This window comes from Amblyomma maculatum, chromosome 1, assembly GCF_055883805.1.
Source record: "Amblyomma maculatum isolate TAMU_Amacu chromosome 1, ASM5588380v1, whole genome shotgun sequence".
NCBI classification, from domain to species: domain Eukaryota; kingdom Metazoa; phylum Arthropoda; class Arachnida; order Ixodida; family Ixodidae; genus Amblyomma; species Amblyomma maculatum.
Window position 1 is genome coordinate 37,701,203 of NC_139344.1, and position 22,409 is coordinate 37,723,611.

Sequence of the window (22,409 nt, forward strand, 5' to 3'; positions counted from 1 at the left end):
TCCTCATTGGTTTCAGGTTTATTGTGAAGTCGTAAGTATGGGCTCTCGTGCCACCTAATCTCTCAGAGAAAATATATCGGAACTTGTGCTAGAGAGATTTTGCATTTCTCTTAAAGGTGGTTAGTACTATGACAGAAATGAATTCATTATGCTGTTATGTGTCCATTTAGTTAGGGATTCTTTTCCTTTTTTCTTCCCAGAAAATGGATAACTCCAGCTGCCTATGTGAAAGTAGTGATGGGCTTCTCAGTCTGCATGGGTTCATTAAGGTTTGAGTTATTGCGTACAGGCTGTAGCATTAGCAATGGATGGGAGCATAATAACAGGAGCCAGTGGCAGTATTTTGACAGTCTTTTGGCAGTCCTCTGTAGTTTTGGCTTCGATTGTCAGTGTAGCAGGGCACAGTGACTGAGATACTGTGAACAAAGAGTCTTGTGCCCAAAATAATGTGGGAACCTGTAATAAGCAGAAAAAGAAACTGCTTTTACAAATATTTTTTATATACAGCCCCACCAAGCTTGAACATAGTAAAACTTGCACCATTTCTGCAAAATGGACTTAATGGTGATTGCAGAGAATTCATGGCAATCTGAATTTCCCAAGTGCGATAAGAAAGAAGGCAGCTATGATTTTTTCTGAGATCCTTTCTAAATCAGGCACTAAAGCTGTAATAGATGGGCCATTGTGCTGCGTTAGACTTAATCTGGCTGATGATGCCAAATACAGTAAAAGCTCGTTAATTCAAATTCCACCAGGCCGCCAGGCCAGTTCGAATTAACCAAAATTCGAACTAATGAAAATGAGCAAAAATGAAGGCGTTTGATGCCCGGAGGGCACGAAAAACATTTATTTAGCAAAAAAGTCTGTTAAAGTCTGTTATCATCTTCTGCTTCTTCTCTCTGAGGGCTACCGTACTCACTCGGTCTTCTAGCATGCGAATGCGACGCAGGGAGTCTTCTTCCCCCTCTTCAAAGCTGAAGAAAAGGCGCGCGACATTCAGCGCTCCCATAACTTCTGCCGCGGATGGACGCACGGGCTCTTGCTCCTCGTCGTCGTCCTCGTCTTCTGCCTCTTCTGGGACAGACTGCTCCCCAACAATTTCAGCGACAATGTCCTCATCACTTAGGGCACCGCACACTGCTGCATCGCTGTCTACTCCAACGTAATCATCAAAACTGACGTCCTGCAGCACAGCACGCACAGCCGCAGGCAGAGGCTCCGGACTCCCATCGTCGCCACTTTCTTTCATACTTCCGGCAGCAAAGCCACAGTGGTGGAAGCAGTTTGCAATTGTGGACGGCGTGACCTGCTCCCATGCACGCACCAACATGTGCATTGCTGTGAGCAATGTGATGGTGCTGGTCTTCTGGTTTCCAGTGCACAAAGTCATGCGCTCGATCATGTGGCGCCTATAGAAACATTTGATGTTTCTGATCACCCCCTGATCCATCGGCTGCAAGGCCGCAGTCGTGTTGGCGGGCAAAAAGACGAGCCTTGTGGCTTTCAGCTCGGCGTCGACTTTGTGTGCCGAGCAGTTATCCACAATGAGGAGAACTTGACGCTTCCCTAGCTCCATCCTCCGATCGAATTTCAAGAGCCATTTTTTAAACAATTCGCCCGTCATCCACGCCTTGCTGTTGGCGGAGTATTCCGTCGGCAGCGTCCTAATGTTCTTGAAACATCTAGGCTTATGTGCCTTGCCGACAACAAAAAGAGGGACCTTCTCCGTCCCGGTCATATTAGCGGCGACCAGAACAGTAATCCGCTCTTTGCTTCGCTTGCCGCCAGCGCAGCTGTCCCCTTTAAATGTTACTGTTCTGTCGGGCTGGAGCTTATAAAACAAAGCCGTCTCATCAGCATTGGATATATCATGTGCCGAGTAGCTTTCTAAGTACTGCTGCAGAGCACCGCTTCGCCACGTGGCACAAGTTTCTGCATCCACTTCTTTGGCTTCTCCAGACAACACCCGGAAGACAAGATTATGTCTGTCTCTAAAGCGGTGAAACCATCCTTCGGAGGCGACAAAATCTTCCACATTTAAGCGCAGGGCGAAATCGGCTGCCTTCGCCATGATAATTGGGCCGCTCAGTGGAATGTCAGCGCTTCTCATTTCTTTCACCCACGTGATCACAGCGGTCTCAATTTCCGGATACTTGGCTAACCGAAGCCTTTTTCTGTTGCTGGCGAAATCTTCGGCTTCATAGGCATCCTCGATGGCCTTCCTATTTCGGACGTACGTCGACAACGTGCTTGGTGGAATCCCGTGCTTTTTCGCGATTTCCACTTTGCTGGCCTTCCGTTCATCCACCTCGCGTAAAATAGCCACTTTCTCCTTCACCGTCTTGGCACAGTATTTCCCACGCGAACACATCTCGCGGACACAAGCTCACAACAAGCGGCGTGCAAAACGAGGGCTCACGAAATGCAACACGAAACCGTGGTCGATAACACTAAAACGTCGTTCCTCGAAGGAGTCGCGGCAGGAAAGACTGTTTAGTACTTGTTCCAGCACCCTAGCGGCGCCCCGATGGTTGTGCCATCTATCGTTCTGCCGTGAAAGCTTCCAACGATGGTTTTTAACAGCGCCGCTTGGTGGCGCGCAGTTCGAATTATGGGTGGCGGCGCCAATTTTTGAGTGAATTAACGAGCTGTTACGCGCATAGACTTCTATGCACTGCGGACCGGACCACGATGACTATTTCAAATTATCCAAAATTTCGAATTAACGAGTTGTGAATTAACGAGCTTTCACTGTATATATATATATATATATATATATATATATATATATATATATATACAGAGTAAGTGTTCTGCTGCATTTTCCTTCTTTTCTCGCCTAGTCTGCACTTGCTTTGCGCTATAATCGGAAATGATTAGCAGCAGGCGAGGCATTGTTCAAAGCATCTTAGTTACCCAGCTCTGGTTCTTGTGTGTTTGGCTTTATAGTTGTAACAAACTGCTATTGCATGTTTTTGTTTACCATTATTTGTAACATTTAAGACATCTTATCTATTCATAGCCACAAAATATGAAAAAAAGTTTTGGGGTTGAACCTGAGTTCTGGATGTCTTTGTGAGAATTGTGTAAACCAAGTTGCTGGCAGAAAATGCTGCCGAGTAGTATCAGCGTTTCTCTGTTTATATTTTTGTTTATTCTGAGTTGTTTTTCTTTCATCAGTAGATGCTACTGAGAGAGCAAACAAAGCATGGGGCTGGCCTGTGTAGAAAAAAAATTTATTGCAATATTATGTGCTTCTGAGACTGAAATAACCATTTTGGAGGTTGCAGTTCCAGGGCTTTTCTTCATTCAGATACATGTGACAAGCTAAAATTTGTAGTGTCTTGTGTGCCACCGGGTGTTGAGTGAATGTGCAGCTTCATGTGCCTCTGACATCTGTCTTCCGAGATTTTGCATTTGCGGACACTTTCTTTTTGTCAATTCTAGCAAGGAGTCATTGACTTTGGCCTTTACCTTCGGGAAAATGCTCACAGTGATTCATCTGCAGAAGGGTGGGTTACCATCTTGTCTGTGTTTCACTCTATTTCTGTAATAATATGCTTTAATTAGGACGTAGGATAGACTATGCATACTTATCTAAAAGCTAAAGGCTCGACGCAGTGCTAATTATAGTAGGGTTGTGGTTGTGGCCTTTAAGGCTGAGTCACACTGCGGGAACAGAACAGCAACATGAATTAAACATATTTGCCAACAAGCCGTAAGCTTGCTTTCTAATAAACATATTTTCCAACAGCTTGTCACACTTCATAGACAGCTGAGGTAAAAGGCAGGTTGCTGGGGTGTTGCCTTGGTGTAGCAGATTTGAGAAATGAAAAGTAAACACAAAAAACACTGCGTCAACAGTGTTTGGCTTGTTCACTGGGCGAACGAAACTTCTGGCATCAGTACACCAAACAGAGCATGCACTTTGTGCTGAATCCCGCTATCATCCTCACGGTACAGAAGCGGAATTATGAGCAGCGCTTCACGACCCGCGGCGTGGCACAGCGGTAAAGCGCTCTGCTGGGGATCCAAGGGATGGAGGTTCAATTCCCGGATGGATACTAATTTTGTTTTTTAATGAGGAGGAGTCGCACACCTTTTAAGCATTGCTAGGCAACGGCGGCAGAGCTTGGTGAGGGGGCTGTGCATTTGGCCTTGGCTGTGACGTCACGGCATACGACATACGTGAAGCTCGGCTCTGACCCTCGTAGTGAAGCTTTTTGCTTCAAACACCTGTGCCTCTCATAGTGACGTCACTCGGCGAGTTCGTGCATGCGCAGCTGTGGCTAAAATAGATCACACGCACGTCAGACCCGGTGTTGACTAGCCTAGTGAAGCTTTTCACTTCAAAAAGTGATACAGATAATTGCGAAGTAGTGTTCACCATCAACTTGCTAAAAAAAGATGCATGCCTCCCAATCCTACTTACACCCAAAATGTCATTGGGAGTCATGCTGCATTCATGCTTGCTCCACTCGTTTGGCCTGGGGCTACTCTGGCAAGACACTAGCGGGGTGCGAATAGTACTTTTTCCATACTGAATCAGATATGATCGAAATGCGAATTAAATATTTTTACATACTGATATTTGCCACTTGTGTGAATATTTGTGAGAACGTATTCAATTTGTTTTGAATAATTTTATACTCACACCATATGATTTGTCTTAACTAAATTGAAACTATTCAAAATTTTCAAATAAATTTTAAAATATTTGCACCCTGTGTGCAAGGCAGCCATGGCATTTTTGCCTCTGCTGCACGTGTGCAACAAAATACTGATTGGTGAGGGCCAGTATGACAGTAAATGATGAAATGGGCTAGTCTAGTGTCTTTTCTGGCATTTTGATTTGTTAGTGCCTTGAGTTTCACAAGCGGATTAACCATCTTTTGCATTGGCTGATTTCTATTATTCTTTCCTTTGTCTTGCAAATGGATGACAAATCCTTTGAGGAGAAGTAATAGCCATTTAAAAAACCTTTTGCAGAGCACCTCAAAAAGACGAATATCCTCTGAACAAATTTGGACATCGTGAGAAAATGTGTATAATGTCTAGAACAAATGATTGTGGCCAGATATTACTCTTGAATACCTGATAGTGAGCCTGGGAGTAAAAATAATTTGTGTGAACTGCGAAAATACTGTGGCACCAATGGCAAAAGTGGGCCACGTTGGCTATGAAAAACCATACTCTGTTTCAATAGTTTCTTGTAGGACTACCAAAACTGCAGTGAGTGTAGAGGTGACATTCTGATGCTGGGGAATGTACTGCCAGTGTAAAATGGGCGTAGTATTTGGGATGACAAGCTTTAAAGTGCCCAGTCACGAAATGCTATTTCAAACCATGCATTAACTTCCGCTTACATTATGGATGCTATTGTTCAAGCTTAGTACGCTCGACTGCCGTGTATGTTAAAATATTGGCTAAAATATTGTTGCCAAAATGCCAGTTTACTTTGAAGCGGGACGTCTTGCTTCGGACTTACTGGGGGTTTCAGTGCGTTGAGGGGTCATGAAATTTGCATCAAGCTTTTGTTCTCCCTCATCTCACCTACAGTACCATTCGTGGGCAATATATATTCCCTTTATTTTTGTTTTTATTTCGAAGGAGGAGTTTTTATTTCGAATGAGGATCCTGCCACTCCAAAGCCTAAAAGAATGCCAGTTTCTAAAAAAAGAAACAAAAAAACAACAACGACTAAATGCTTTCACTTCTTAAAATCAGATGGTGCCACTAGGCTGAAGTCTGACCGCGTCGTTGTCCGCATACGTGAACTACACCTGCGGATATTTCAAACAGAATAATGTCACACAAAATGTCGTTCTCAGCTTTCTAAAGGTATTTCAGTGTTCGGCACGGGAACAGAGTTTAGTCATACTCTTTTCCAACCATATTTTTATGTACCGCAAGCAGATTAGAAAGTGCGGAGAGTGCTATACAAGGAAGGCTCCTTGTATAGCACTTTAAAATGCTTTGTGGTTGCAAGAGGGAAAAATGAGACTGCGGTGGAGTCTCGTTAAACAGAACCTCAAAGGACCGAGGCAAAATATGTTCCATTTATCGGGAGTTTTGTTTGCAGAAATAAGTTCAGCACAGAGTGAACCGCTTTCACGCTGCTGTCTCAACGCGAGAGACAGGCACCAAGTTGGCAGTCTCCACAGAGGTGGATCCCGATATGCGGAAACTAGGCAGTAAGGGGAATGGTGTGCGATGGGCGCAGCTTTATTACGCAAAAGTAGGCAGTGAATTTTTTTTTTCTTTAATTAAACTCGTACTGGAATTTAAAAGAAAAATGCAAATAGAACACTTACACATTCTGCCTGCAATAAAATACTGTGGAAATTTCGATTTGCTGGCTAGTGAAAAGCAATTTCATATTTGCTTGTATTAGCTCTCACAGCCTCTTTTTCATTTAATGGCGTCACCCATACTCGTTAGGCTGCTCTTGGGGACGACATACTTCGTCGCATGCACCATTTCTGTGAGGCGACCACTCTCAAAGTTGATGATATCAATCTTGTCTTGCAACTCAAGCTCATTGCACGGTAGTTTCAGCACTACAACCAGATTCTGACTTCACGGAGAAAAGTTCCGATTAATGTGATAATTTTTTTCATTGCCTTGATACAAATGGAGCCAACTCCATGGTGGTTCTGTTTAAGTGGCAGTTCTATTTAACCGAACTCTGTTTATCGAGATTCTACTGTGCATTGTTGATTTGAACTGTGTTGCTTGTCATCTGACTCCTTCTCTACAGGGTGGAACCAGCAAGTATGACAGCAGTATTGGACCAAAAAAATTACATTGAAGAGCTGAATCGTCACTTGAAGTAAGGGTTTTGTTTTCTTAAATACTCTTCCTGAAGATGCCAGGTTCATTGTTGGAAGCATTTGTTCACAACTTTAGGAAGGGATTAAGCTTCTTTCAGTCACTGGGTATTAATATTAGGCATCAGTCAATTCGACAAACTGTGGGAGCTTGGTTAAAGGGGAGCCATGCCAACTGAAGAAACCTTGATGTGTGTCTTGACTGCTGATAACAGTTTTTGTTCTGACTTGAAGTGTAATAAGTGTTTCGATTATACGACTGTCAAATTATCTAATGTCCCCCCACCCACCCTTTCCTCCCCAACACTCAAAAACACCATTCGCTTGATAGTTATTTGGTGAAAACCTGGATAACGGTCGTCAACACTTCATGGCAGCAACAATTTTTCGCAATTCCATCAAATACTGCACTTCGCCATAATGGCAGAGGTCTGTGCGGCTTCTTCCAGTGTGTGATGCAGTATTGCACGGAAAGAGGCTTCATTGCACAAACTGGGAGCAGTACATGGCAAATGCAGAGAGGACACGCCGGTCTCGAAAATGCCACTTAGACATGTGAGGGAAATGCAGATGGGCCTTGGGAAAATGAAAGAAGACAAGAAAGATGTCAGCGACGAGGCAGTTCTTGCTCTAATGGGCATGCAGCTATGGGATTGGCTGGCCGGCTGATGTATGCGGCCAATAGTTGCTTTCAGCACTGTCTGGCAGTGAAGCCCTCAAAGGGAAACTATGCATCCGGACTCTCTGTTGACAGGGGCCGGTCGATCGTCAACACCTCTTCTTTTGCGTGAATGTGGGACAGATGCAGGAAATAATGCGATATGTATTCCGAGCCTGAGGCCGAATATTTGGACAATTATTTGTGAACGAGATTATGCAGTTAACCGAATCTCCGTGTTGTGAATTTCTTGGTATATTGCAAAGTTTTTTTAATTCATCAATGCTGCCGCCATTGAAGTGCGAGTATTTGAAAAATGTGGCGAACGCGTTGCAATGGTTGACTTTAATATAACAAACTCATGGCGCCGACTATGCCTTAACTAGTGCTGAGTTGCTAAAAATTTTGCAGAACCCCGCAGTGAGCGACCTCAGTTGATAAACGCGCTATGTTTCGGCACCATGGTGCATCTACGTGACAAACACTGAAATTTTCATTGCTTTTGCTTCTAGAATGTGGCATTAGAATAGTTCATGCTCAAAAACAGCGAAAAGTAACATGACAAAGGTAAAAAATACACGGGGCGATCTGTGTGCCCCCGTCATTGTCGCACAATTGCTCACGAGATTCTGGCCCAATAGCTCTCGCGTGTAGGTAGCAGGAATAGTGGAGGGTGTCAGTGACGCACGGCGAAGAGTCGTTTTTCCGCGGGGCAATGGCGGGGGCCGTGCGGGAATATGCATGAAGATGCAGGCGTCGCCCCGCCCGGCGGTGGCGGCGTGGCCACGCGCGCTCTCTGCCTTAGCCTGGTTTGGTCATGATGCCTCCAGCAAGCTACACACCCAGCAACATGCAAAACCCTGACTACTCCACCACATTCTCTCCCCGCTCCCTTATAGATGCGGTGGAGGGGGAGGCTGCTGCCGCTGTTGCGCCATTCTCTCAGTGTGATCGCAAAATGTTTAACCTCCCCTGTAACTTTGAGTAATGGGGATTTACTGTAAACACTCTCAGGGCGGTTTTCCTTGCTTTCAATTCTTAGTCTGGTTTTCACTCTGCGGTGTCCTTTCAAGTCTTTGTGCGAAAGCTGCATATAATGAAAACCTGAATGTAACGAAAAATCGTGGACGTTTTACAATTTAGTTATAACCAGGTTTAACTGTACCTGAACTTGATGCTGCTGTGGGAGCCCTTCCGAATTAACTGGTGCTAGCCCCAGAGCATCTATATAAACTAGCTTCTGACCTCATAGACTTGATGGCTGTTTGGCATGAGTGCGGTGACAGTCGACATTATCTTAATTTCTGAACTAACAAGGTGTTACTGTACAGAGCTTCATTTTAACTTTATGACTTTGAAAAGGGTGCAGGGTCCATTTGCTTTTGCACTTTTTGCATCAGAATTCAAAGCAATGCTCACTTTTAGCAATAACTTAAAGAAGCCTAAGCATGCAAACTTCTAAATTGAAAAAGCAGCTGATATTTCTTAAGTCTTCATTAAGCCATAAGCTGTGGGCAACCTTACTAAACCTAGTTTTTATGGGGATACTGTTGCAGGTTGAACATTTGTCATGATTTTTTATCATTTTCAACAGAGATGCATGGCTGGCAACCAGTTTGAAAAGGAGAGCCTGTACGTGGTATCTACTGTAGGAGATGCTTTTGTTGTAAAGCCTGTGTCAGTATCATGTCTTTTACTTCAAACAGTGTTTGGAAAGTCCATCGTTTTTTATTATTTTTCATATAAAAAAGAGAGACTTGAATAGCTAATTTTTTGAAGGCTCATTTTGTACAGCTCTCTATGCATCATATTTAGGGTTCTTCATTTTCAGATTTTATATTCAGATTTTGGGGGCAAAATCGGTGCACATTTTTTCAACTTGATAATAGAAGGATTTTTTTTTTTTTTTTTTTTTTTTTTTTGTGGGAGCATTTTGGAATTGAGGTTGTGTTCTTGGGTTCAGTTTTACCTGCTGTAATAACTTAACGGAGGGTAAAAATGGGGCCATGTTTCTGGGAGGAAAATTGCAATTCTCACGAAAATATTCCAGAATCTGCCGTTTCTTTGGCAATTGATAATTACTGGCACTAAAGAACATTGAAAAAGCTTTGGGACATTAAACATCTTGGCCACGCAAGCTGGTCACTGACTTTTTAAATGTCCATGTGAATGCATAGAATTCGTCTGCATGTGCAGTGTATCAGTTTCTATGTGAGACCTGTCCTCCAGTCTTTGAAGCTATTTCAGCTGAGAGAGCATTCTCTCAGCATCAAAGCTGTTATTATTAGCTAAGCACAATAGTCTCAACACGACATTTTGCATCCGGGGGTAGAGCACGGTATACTTGGTGCCAATAATCCATGACTTCAACACCTGCTTTAGTGCGACTTCCAGAAGTCCGGTTTTGTCCGATTGTTCATCAGCATGTTAGGGGGACAAAAATGATGCAAAATTGGGCGTTATCGGGAAACGAACATCCAATCACATTTGATATGCTTGTCATTCAGTTTGAGCCATTGTGAATGCCTGGAAATTCGTCCTTTCTGATTTCTTTCTTCCCTCTTTTCTCATTTTAGTGCTACTGTTACAAACTTGCAGCAGAAAGTAGAACAGCTACAGACAACTAATGCACTAATGAAGGAGGACTTGGCCATCAGCAAAAATCAGATACTCTCTCTGGAAGAGGAGAATCGTGTTCTCAGGGATCACCAAGATTCCATTGTTGAAGACCATCAGCGCAAGCTTCAGGTATTTAGTGATTTTTTTTTTCGCATGTTGTTCTGCCTTATTTTGAAAGAAGTATGCAGAACTGTTTTCATTTGTATTAAACTAAGAAAAATAGTTCCTATACTGTATGTAGTTTCTATCTCTGGTCATGGGACGCTGTCACAGATTGTAAATAGTGTAAATCGCCAGTTTTTCATCCTTAGTATACACAGTTTAAGTGGCACATTGCACTTTCATACATATACAGTTGCCGACCGATATTTCGGACGCCCAATTTTCCGGACCTGCCTGAAAATCCGGACCTTGCCATGGCACCGCCACGCACTCCATAGAGTCAATGTATAACACCGACCAAAATGTTCGCCAGGTGCCTGAAAGTGATGACTCGGGCTCCGACAGTGAGGAGCCAGAGGCTGTGCTGCCAACTATAGCAGTGAACTAACCCGAGCTCTGATGGTGCTTTTGGCTGTGTACAGCGAGAACGTCACCCTTGCCAACGTGCTACGGCAACGTAGTGCCCCACAGAGGCATATTGACCACTTTTTCAAGCCGCTCGCTAAATAAAAGGACTTTTTTTGCGTGAATTCGTTTTTTTCGTACTGCCTGATTTTCCGGACGCTATCTCGGCCTCTTAGGGTCCGAAAAATCGTTCGGCGACTGTACTGACTACAAACGTACGTTTCTTATTGGTTGTAAATTAAAGCTATACCGTGCTGTCAGAAATAGTTGCCGAGTGTACAGGGATAGAAGGTTTTCATTTCTTTTTTAACATCCTTTGCTTTCATATCAACTGTATTGTGCTTTGCAACGCAAATAATACAGCATTCTACAACTCTTTACACCACGTTGTTAGCTTTAATGCACTCCTGGCGAGATGCTCTAAAGAGATACTGAGAACAATTCATGTTGGCATGTGTGAATAAATATTGATTAAATAGGCTCTTTTCACTGAAAGTGGACTCGTTATAAGATAGAAAAGGTAAAAGAAAGTTTAATACAAGTATTATCCCTACCAGCCGTTTTCATGAGCAAACAGTTGTGACATTCTTTCTTTATCTTTTTTTTCTTTAATCTCCAAGGCTAGACCACACCACCTCCACTTCTGGGCAACCGTTCACAGCCTTCATAATAACTGGAAACCTCATTATAGCAAAGAGGTGAAATAACTGTAAAATAAAACTATTTTTCAATCTCCGTCATTTTCAACTGTATATAAAATTTTATCAGAAATGCATGCCAGAAATGCATTGAAGTGATGGCAACTCAGGCAACCCATATTGAAAAGCAGGAAGGGACCTGCCTCAAAGTTTTAGTGCCATCTTGAGGTGATTCCGGATGTTGTGAAGAACGCCAAATGCTAGTTCAGTGAACATCAAATCAAATCAAATCAACTTTATTCAGCATTTTTTTTTTGTCCTGATGAACAGAAAATAAATGCTAGGGTAAGATGCTTTGCGGGTGAGGGCACTGCAGTTAATGCTTTCTACGTGGTACAAACGTCAAATTGAGTTTTTCTCGCAGTCATTCATACGTTAGAGGAAATAGAGGGGGGGCATAAACTGGGTAACTTTTCACTACAAAGCATGAAAACACAAAAGAAAAATTTTGTCGCTAACTCATTTGCATTTCTGAATGACGTTCCTATAGTGTCCTGCCCTCAGAAATGCTGAAAATGAAACATCTAGTTGGGCAGTAGAGATTTTCTTCATATCTCCTTATTAATGTGACAAAAATATACGGGCCCAAATGGGCTCTGTGCATTTTCCTTATGTCTGTTGTCCAGATGGCAAGTTTCAATATTAACAAGAGGCATAAATAAATTGGAAAAGTTTGGTTCCGAGATAAACTGTCCATAAATCGAGTCATCCACAATAATTGTGTCATATTAAAGAGGCATGACTACCGTATAAACTCGTGTAAGGGTCGCACTTTTTTTCCAGATTCAAGGGCCAATTTTCTGGGGTGCGGCCCTTACACGTGACATAAGAAAAAAAATATTTTATTTCAAGTAAAAACAGACCAATCAGTGACTGTGTGGCATTTATTTACCATTCAATCGTCACTTGTGGTGTCTTCAGACTCCGAGCTGGTGCTGTGCTCTGGTGCACGTTCACTTCACAAGCTGTCTTCAGTCCCATCTAAACTCTTTGAAATCCTGGTCACCTTGAAACTACGGGATACAACGTTCGTAGACATGGAGTTCCATGCATACAAAATTTAGTCAAGCACAGTCGCGAGTGGTGCCCTCTTGAGCCACCAGTCGGCATCTAGTCGTGATTGCCGTTTGCCATTCATTCTGAGCACTGCCTTCGGAATTCAACCTTAAAAGGCCGATTGAAGCTAACGTCCAGGGGTTGCGGCATGCAGGTGAGGCCGCCCGGAATAATGGCCATGTCTGTGTGGATACTGCGCAGATGTTCTTTAACCCTATTCGTCAAGTTGACTGTGCAAGTCGCAAAACAAAGCCGGAGTGGCAGGGGCTGGCAATACCGATGCCGATATGGATTGCGGAAGCTCGCAGCAGAGGAAAAATATGATAATGATGATGACTTGCGACTTCGGACACCATCCGTAGGTGGCATCTGGAAGCTTCTGTGCATGTTGTTGTGCCGGTGGGGTTATCACACAGTATCCCACCGTTAACAGGGTTGTGCAAAGGAGTTGGTTGCGTAGTGCTCGTCACCCGTTTCGTGAACGAGGGCTGTCAGCTCCCTTACGCGGTAGTGATGGATCCGAGTCGGCGCTGGTGAGATGAAGAAAAAGCTTTATACACTATTTACAGGCATTTACACAACGAGATCGGCTCTGGGGCCGAAAGCTAACATAGCCATATGCGACGGTCCTCGCGCAGCTTCGGCCAGGGAGATTCCGCCGCGTCCGCTCTTTCAAGGGGTGAACTGCTCCCAATGGACGCTAGTGACGAACTCACTCTTAAAGTCTCGAGCGGAAGCACTTGAGTCTCCGTAAACTGAGAAACCGTTGACGCTCAAATGGTCCAATCCGACGGCAGCACTTTCGCAGGGCCAGTGAGAGAGCTTGCTGTGCTCTTGCTTCAAATATGCCGCGGAGCGAGAAGGGTTCCACCGGCCTGGGCCACGACGCTGAGCTGTCTGTATGCCCAGCTCATTTTGAAACACGTCATTCCCACCCAAATAGTTGCGCCGATGTGGCAGTGATTCGTTCCGCCATCGGACAACAATAAGTCCGCCTTGCGCGGCAACAGCCCATTATGTGGCTCTTTTTTTTTTCTTTTTGAACCAACATTTTTGGTTCATGGCCCCTTTTTCCAAGCATTTCACCCCAGAAGAGCCGAGCACCAGGCCGGGGGAAATCTTGTACCCATTGGAAACCGGTGGGTACCCGGCGGCACTGGAGATCGAACCCCGTACCTCCCGAATGCGAAGCGGATGCTCTACCAGTAGGCCACGCTTCATTTCTCCCTTTGGTACGGCTCGCTTCCAGTGCACCAGTGCCTTGCAAAGCAGTATCCAGATTTTGTGAAGGAGGCATTCACCGGAGAAGTTTGGCGTCCAGCTGAATTTCTGGGCGGCTTTGGCCGGGCACAACAATGTGCATTTTGAAGACTATTTTCGTGTGGGTCGGAGAAAGTTTGGTTGCGGCCCTTATGCAGTTTATTTTTTTAATATTTGCTTCGAAAATAAGGGATGCGGCTCATACACGGGTGCGACGTCTTGCACGTGTTTATACGGTATATTCCGCAGGGTGAGGAAGAGCACAGAAAAGCAGACCTCTTGAGGATATAGTGTTGCAAGTTTAACACCCTGTTCACTTCTCTAAAGAGTACCAGGGTTGCAGCACTTGCTGTCGTTTTTAATACAGCATTACTTGGCTACCTGGCCTTTGGCCTGATGTGTTTTCGATTACTCCTTTTTTCACATGGCACATTTTTAAACCTCTTGTAACAGATTATTACACAGTAGTAGCAGCACTCTGAGAACTGAGCAGCACACCCATGATGACCACCATGCAGTCTGCATTGCAGATCAAGGCATCCTCTCGCACATGCTCAGAGGGTAGAGTGAAGGGCTCGGATGCGTGCCGAAACATTTGCCTTTTATCTGCTTGCTTGTACATTTGGAATAGTGCTGAAGCACCACGAAGATTAAAGAACATGCTTTCCACCAAGCCCAAAGAAAGTTAAAAACATTTTTGGAGAACTTCCTGCTACATTTCTCCAAAAAGAATTCTGGACAGCGTATAAAAGAAGCCACACGAACAGATTGACTTTTTAAAAAACAAATTTTTGCTCACTTTTGTGTAATTTGAAAACTGTGTCCCTTCACAGCGAGCGAGCTGCATTTTTATCAACTTACTTTCTCTTTCAATTGAAGCTATGAAAATGTGCTTGTGTCATGCAGAAAAAAAAATTTTTTTCATGCGGGGGAGGTGGGCAGCTGTTGCTCCATCATCATATCAAGGTCGGTTGAAAATAACAGAGCATTCTTTTTTCTTGGAAACAGAATGCAAAGGCTGACATGTGTGCCGAGAGGGAAACGCTGCAGGCAAATCAAGCTGGCCTGGATTCTCTCTACACTGAGGTCCGGAGGCAGCTTTCTGAGGAAGTGGACAGGAGACAGGCAAGTTTCTAACTGCCCACTTGTTTTGCTGCATTATGAGTAGCCCCGCATATGATAGCAGCCTAGGGAATGGCCCTAGAGGGACTGCTTTGAAAGAACCCGTGGTGAATGCACAGCAGGCAGTATGGCAGGTTGCAGGTTTGCGGGAATAACAGTTTCTTCTTGCCCCAGACTTGAGGGGTGCAGAACATTCCTTTATTGAGCCTTTGTTGAAGTGTAAACAGCAGCAAAAGACCGATGCATCGAGAACACATCAGCTGCAGCTCTGACCGCAACTAAACCACGCATTACTCATATGTGTCAACTCATCTCTCTATACTTTTTGAGCCGCATCCCTCCACCACAGGTCTGCACGTTCATTGTTTGATGTGTTGCATTCCAGAATAAAGTTTGCATTCAGGGAGGTTGGTGGTACCTTTTATTTAGAGAGGCTCTGTCCTTGTGGAGCGACTTTGAAGGGGACCCCTTCCATACAAGCTCCAAGATCTTTACTTTTCTCAGCAATATTGCAGGTGGCAGAGTACACATTCCTCCTTTTCAGCTGGTGGGCAAGAGAGCCTAAAGCAGCTGAAACTGTTCAGCTGGGGCTCCTGCCTGTTTTTTTTTACTGATTAATTGCAAAAAGCTACTACAAGCACTCTCGTTAGACGGACTGTGTGCATGATGTAGGTGAAATCTTATTAATGAGACCTGAAGGAACTGGAAACGTGGGCTGAAACGTAGAGGCTAACCAAGAGAGTTCTACTTAAGTTGAGGACAACCCGGAGGTCTATGGAACGAAAAATGGTAGGGGTAACATTAAGAGATAGAAAGCGTGCAGAGTGGGTCAGAGAAATAACTCGTTACTGACATTCTAGTAGAAATTCAGAAGAAGAAATGGACATGGGCAGGACATGTAGTGCAAAGAGAGGATAATTGATGGTCGCTGAGGGTAACAAACTGGATTCCAAGGGAAGGAAAGCGTAGCAGGGGGCGGCAGAAAGTTAGGTGGGCGGATGAGATTAAGAAGTTCGCAGGGGTCAAGTGGATGCAGCTCGCACAGAACCGGGTTAAGTGGAGAAATATGGGAGAGGCCTTCGCCCTGCAGTGGCTATAATCAGGCTGATGATGATGATGATGAAGGAACTGGAAATTGTTTCATTTAGTAACAGTTTTGTTAAACTAGAGTTCTAGTGATGTCTTGATTACTTTCTGAGATGATGTTTCAGGGGGTGCCACTTCATGTCCTATTAGCTCTTCATTGCTGCTTTTTCTGAATGGCTTTATTCATGGCGAAGAGGGATGCAAGAGAGTTTCAGAACTTTGTTTCCATCTGGCGAAAGACTTGAGTTCCTATTCTCTAGTATTTTTTGGTATAAATCTTGTCTTTGATACTCACCACTATGGCTTAGGAGTGAGCTGCAACACTGCTGACATTCCCCTGAATTGGTCCCAAGATAAAGTTCACGGAAGTTTTTTTGTTTTTCCATCTTTCTTCGTGCATTTCTAGTGTTCTGAAAGCTAGAAGCTCACATGCAGTATAGCACGTGTAATGCCACTACAATAGAACATGCTCTTGTGTGGTGCTTGATGAGTGACAGAGCACTATACTATGCTGCTGCTTAATTTTTATTTCCTACATTTGGCTTGTGAGCACATTCTCCGCTCTTCTCAAGCAAGGAAACTGGGTGATATTAGCGCATTATTTCTGTAGTTCCTCTTGCATGCCAAAACCTACAATATAAAATAGGGGGGGGGGGGGGGGGAGGGGGGGGTTGAAAAGAGCGCTCAGAAAGTGCGCAGCAGTGGGCTATGTGATCTTGAATCTGCTCTATTTCTCACTCTGCTTCGCTGCCTCTCATCTGCATCAATCTTGGGTTCCACACCAAGCTAACTCTGCACATCAGAACTGTGGGGGTCTAAATGAAATCCTGCATGCCTATATTAATAACAATTAAGTGCATTTGCCATCCCGGACGTCTAAGTGTGATTGATTAATAGCATGAAGAGCATCCATCTTGTATCCCTTGCTGTGGTCTACGTATAGTATCTGCATCATCTACAGCCGTTGACCGATTTTTTGGGACTTGACGGGACTCTGGAAATGGTCCAAATAATCGAACAGTCCGAAAAATCCGTGAACTTGAAAAAAAAAAAACTTTTCTGCTAAAAATCAGCTTTACAAATGACGAACTTCGCAGCACCCCGTGTTTCGTTTAGTATATGTCAGTAATAGGGAGTTATAGCAAGCGCAACCTGCTGTTCTGATTTGCTTCCGCCTGCTGCCCATGCACACGCATTAGTGTGATCCGACAATCCGATATGGCGGGCGCGGCCACAAGTGCGCGCACGCTGATTGGGGCCAACGTGGCAGGCATATGCGCCACCGGGAAGCATGCAACTTGCTCAAGGCACTCACTGCATGCACAGTGGTTCCCCACAGATGTGGATTGTAGTAATCTAAAACCACTATAACCCTCCAGAATGTCTTGGCCAGTCTTGCTATCGTCATGTCCATGCTACTTCACGATTGTGACGCAGCTGCAGGTCATGTTCATGCCAGGAACGAATGCACGCGTTGCGCGAATAAATAGCATTCTCTTTCCGAACAGTGGTAGCGAAGACCGCGACGAGATGGGACTCGCGAGGGAAAAAGTGAGCAGAACAAGAGCCTCTGTGAATGCACCGACCCCTCTACCCCCCCCCCCCCCCCCCCCCCCTGGATGGTTCATTTTCAGTTCGATTGCACGCACTTTGTAGGCTACCGCGTTGACAAACGACGAGCGTTCCCTTATTGCCACTGCCTCAAATGGTAACGATAAGCAAATAGCCAAGCTAGTCTCTCCGAATGACTATGCTTTGCCTAGCTTTCACAGCTTCATAAAAACATTTTTTTTTTTGTGTGTGACAATTATGCCTGCTCGCGTCTACAAGCCGGCATACAAGCCTTTGGCCAAAAAAAACGACCTCCACAGTATTACTGGCACTGAGTTTGGTCCAAAATATTGAACTTTTGGACACCACAAAGTCCGAACTATTGCTCGTGAAAATGTACGCGTTTTTATGGGGCATGTGACGGTTCCTGAATGAAGTCCGAAAATTGCGCAAGTCCGTATTAATTGACTCCGAAAAATCGGTTGCCTACTGTACAAGAGGCTTTCACAGAAGTGGTCAGTGGGGCCGGGCCGTCAAGTAGTCTATTTATTGCAACAATGCAGCTGTATAATGTGGTATTTGTCAGTAGAAGCTCCAGTTGTAATAGCTTGAGAACAGGCAAGCTCTGTGTTCAGGGCAGTTGATGACAGTGATATTCTTCTGCTATGAAAACTGAAGGCCACCGCCTTAAGTCACTTGCAGAAGAGAACTTGGTGCTTTGATCCATGTAAGGTGGGAAATTTACAATGTTTGTAGAACTTTGGTTCTGTGACCTGCTAATTGCTAGTGTTGAGTGTGGCACTGATTGTCCGGCAAGGTTGAGCTGTCTTCTAACCTCTTCACTATTGCATTTTCCATCTGTCAAGGCAGAAATCTTGTTTTTGGAGCATGAAATTAAGCAGACTTTTTGTCTGCATTTAGGTGTTTTCGACTTTTAACTGACACATTGTATAGAAACTGCTGTGCCCGCCATTTTTACACTTGTTGCTGCCTCTCTGTGCATCTTCTTCCAAAGAAGTGGGGAAGACAACAATTAGTATTCATTGCACAAGGAAGCCTCAGCGTGAATTTAATGGACAAATTCTTTAGTTTTGCATAAATGTGAAAAAAATTTGCTGTCAGCTCTGCTATGCCAGGTATATTTAGTAACTGGAGCTATTTAAGATGCTCTGGTTCCGCATAGATGCTTGCAACTTAAATCATGTAGTGGTCCTATCATATGAGGAGGCCACTGTAGTTTTTGTAACCTGTCTACTTTATTAGCTCAGTGTAATTAAATATTCAAGTCTGAAGCTTGGTGCAACACGCCATTCTAAACGCAACTTAAAAAGTTAAAGAGTATTCTTGAAAATGCCCAGTGAATCAATTCTGTAAACTTTAGCCCCATTGCTAACTAGTTTTTTTTTGTGTGTGTGTGTGTTAAAATGAAAAAAATATTTATGTAAACAATCCTCGACTTCACCATGTGCTCCCAGTTGAGCAGCTAATATATATATATATATATAAATAATTTGTTCTTGACCTGATCTACTGCTACAAAAAAGTAACTGGACAGTAGTAACATATGCACTCGAGGTGAAATTCACAGACATCAGTTCTACTCAGCTCTAACTTTTCAGTATTTCAAACTGGTTGTCATTGCGTCTATCCCTTATGCCTTTTAGGTACTTGCTCTTCAAACATGAAACTGGTGGCTGGCAGGAATTTCACACTGGCTGTTTGAGAGAAGGAGAGGATGGGCACATCAACATCAATGGCAGTTACAAACCTGCTTACAACACTATCCTAGCATATAGCAGCACCATCTTTAGCAGCAACAAATGGGCCATAGCAGTAGCTTATTATGTCTACATACGAAACCTAATTAACATGCACCACAGGACACTTCAGTGATTCTTCAAGTGCCTGTGCATCTGCAGCACAAGCCCTAATACGAGCCCTGAAGCATATGTCCATGCTTCTCCTTCACTTTGTCTTAGCGTTTGAATTAAGGCCTTAGAAAGTCTGTATCTTATCCAAAGCACATAGCTAACTGAAAAGGCACTTACACAGTTACAGCTATGTTGCAGTCTCATTAACAAGTGCAAATTATTTGGACCCCTAGACACATAGAGATGAAGGAAGACTAGCTCATCCTCAAAACCAGTCACACAGGCTTTGCGTATTCTGCCGCCAGGGTGTGATGCTTGTTAGTTCATTTGTGGTGCAATATTGCATGCAGGGATTTCTGTGCTCAGAGAACTCAGAATACATCAGTAAAACTTGCGGGGCTAGTCAGTTGATTCTTGATTAAATATTCTGGCTGTGCGGAATGAACAAGAGCAAGGAAGGTGCAACCGTGACGTGCAGAAGCGCGCTTGTGTGGGTTGTACATGTTCCTTCTTTCTTCTTTTATATTTTCGCTCGCAGAGCAGAGACATTGCATCAAAAAGCATTTTGGGGAGCCCAGATTGAAAACCAACATACAACACTTCTCCCACTGTGCCTCTCTCTAATTCAAACTAAAAGCGATTACTCCCTCCTCAAAATTCACTTACAATATATCATTGGATTCAAAAGTAAATAATTGTCTTACTGCCTCAGCTGCGTCTTGCTGCTAGCCACTGTAGCACATATTTTTGCAGTGTAGTGTAGCTCTTCAGTTCTCATTTCTAGCCGCCATCATTTTGGCTCACCATGAACTAGCTGTGCGCGCATTACACCTTGACCAATCGCGTATCATATTTTCTGGTGGCCTGTATGTAGGCAGTGCTCCTTCAAATAAAGTTGCGATATTTTTTTGGCTGTTGTCTTGAAATAGTACAGTACTTTTCTGTGAGCACTACATTGGCGAATCAACCACTCTGCAAGTTGTTGATATTCACGATTTAGTTTTTTTTTAACATGATTGCATGATCCGGCTGCTTTTGTTTCACTCTCGAAGTTGCTGAGTTTGTCTACCCATGCTTTCGCCAATTGACGACGCGTTGTGCATTCACAAAGCATACACATGAATCAGGTGAAGTAAAGGCAAGTTTAAACGCTGCTGCACATAGCAGTGGCACTTGAAAAAAGTTGAAGAGCACCTTGCAGTTTTTCTCTTAGCTTCTTGTTTGATTTTGTTTGCCTCAAGGTACAGACCTTTTGTCCTTATTAGTGCACTTGTTTTCAGGCTGAGTATATACAGCGCCAAGCAGTGCAAAGGAGGTTGTTTAGTCTAATCAGAAATTGCATTTCATCTCTGCAGTCGTTAGTCTGGTACTATTCGGCACTGTCCGACATTGGGCAGTGGCAGTTCCAGCCATATGTGTAGCTTCTGACATGTTCTTTGACATCTGCCAAACTTGCTATTCCCATTTGTTGTTTTTTGCCGATTGTGTGGCATCATTATGCGGAAAGAGCACTAAACTGGTTGATAGCGCATATATACCTTTTGCTTTGTGCTTATGCTCGAATTTTGTGAAGAAGATTGGGCTAGAGTAAGAGATTAGAGCTAGAGAGAGAGATTAGAGAGAAAGTAACAGGTTCTGCCATCAGATGCACGGGAATTTTTCAGGTGGCTCCGGTTGAACTGAAGGGGGCAGAAAAGAGACTTACTGCGAGACATGCATTAAACACACTGATCTCCGCATAGGAAGACATGTTTTATGCTTCTCTATAGTCATATTATCATTAGATGACTTTTTGAACCATACAAGGGCATTGAATAAATAATATTCGCCATAAAAAATTGAGTGACTTTTTATGGCTGTTTAGTGAAACGGTTGAGACCTGTATTTACCGTGGCAACGACCACAAGAACATGACACAAAGAAGGCAGTCGCTGCCTTCTTTTTTCTTGGAGAACTTATTGATCATTGAGTACCTTCCAAATAAAACAATAATTGTAACGTCTGGTAGCAGTGTGTTCAGTTTCATGATGCTGTAAAAAAAATTAAACTAAAAATGATGTTCATATTTCAACATATTTGCCTTTATGTTGCAACTGGCACAGGAAACCGCATGGAAATTCAATACTGAAGTTGCAGTTCATTACTGGGCTCATTAAGGTTTAAAATGGTTTTAGAAAGCACTTGAAAGATTTTACATCTTATTGTGAAAATGAAGAGGAAGACGTTAAATAGTGCTTTTTGAGTGCTATAAAATGTTCTATATCGACACAAGAAAAATTTGCAAGTTAGTGTCAGTGGTGCATTGGTATTGGAGGAATCTGGTGTAGTCTTCTTCGCTGTAGGTGTGCATACTTCACCTCTGTTTTAGTTTGTTTTATTTTAAAACACATAGGTATACTATGTAGGAGGAGGTTTAAAAACTATGAAATTGAAACCGGGCCTCTGGTCATGTCTATGCCAAGCTTCAGATTTGAAGGAGGCCTTATGCAAGACAGGAAAAATGTGTGCCATATGGTAAATATGTCTGACAAATTTCTGCTTTAGTTCTCAGTATTACCTCAGTTTTTTGGTACCTCTGTTTATTCTTGCTGAGGTTCATGCTTCTTGTTTTTTTTGTTGTTTTTTCAGGAAGCAGAGATGGCACTGAAATTGCTCGAAAAGGACATTCATGAAAAGCAGGACAGCATAGTGAGTCTACGCAGACAGCTGGAGGACATCAAAGCTATCAACCTTCAAATGTACAACAAACTTCAGGTAATTAAGCTGTTAACTGAGTTTAATTCAATTGCTAGCAGCGCAGTTTGGAATCTCAATAGTGGAAATAAATGTTCATATTAACTAGTACAGACAGTCTTGGATGGTAGCAGCACTTTGCAACAGTCAGTGAGGCATTGGAAAGGGTAAAAGAGTATACTTCTCGTGGCTAAGTAGTGATGGCCGATTCAGACCTGGAGAGAGGAATATGACTAGAAGAATGAGTCATGAATACCATCTTATGACTATCCCTCCGGAGGAAAGTACACTAGACTCCCATCAAGGCGAACTCGGTTAAGACAAATATTGCGGCCCGGCAGCGTGCAGCCCACGCTGC

General features: G+C 43.6%; 1 protein-coding gene across 1 annotated transcript in view; it reads left to right on the forward strand.

Moving 5' to 3' along the window:
• Positions 1-22,409, forward strand: part of LOC146202148 (RUN and FYVE domain-containing protein 2) — a 77,685-nt gene that overhangs the window by 16,239 nt on the left and 39,037 nt on the right. The window contains exons 6-10 of the mRNA XM_084587979.1: positions 3,448-3,512; positions 6,761-6,832; positions 10,065-10,236; positions 14,697-14,817; positions 21,951-22,072. Coding sequence (XP_084444105.1) covers positions 3,448-3,512; positions 6,761-6,832; positions 10,065-10,236; positions 14,697-14,817; positions 21,951-22,072 — 552 coding nt within the window. The remainder of the gene's footprint in view (positions 1-3,447; positions 3,513-6,760; positions 6,833-10,064; positions 10,237-14,696; positions 14,818-21,950; positions 22,073-22,409) is intronic.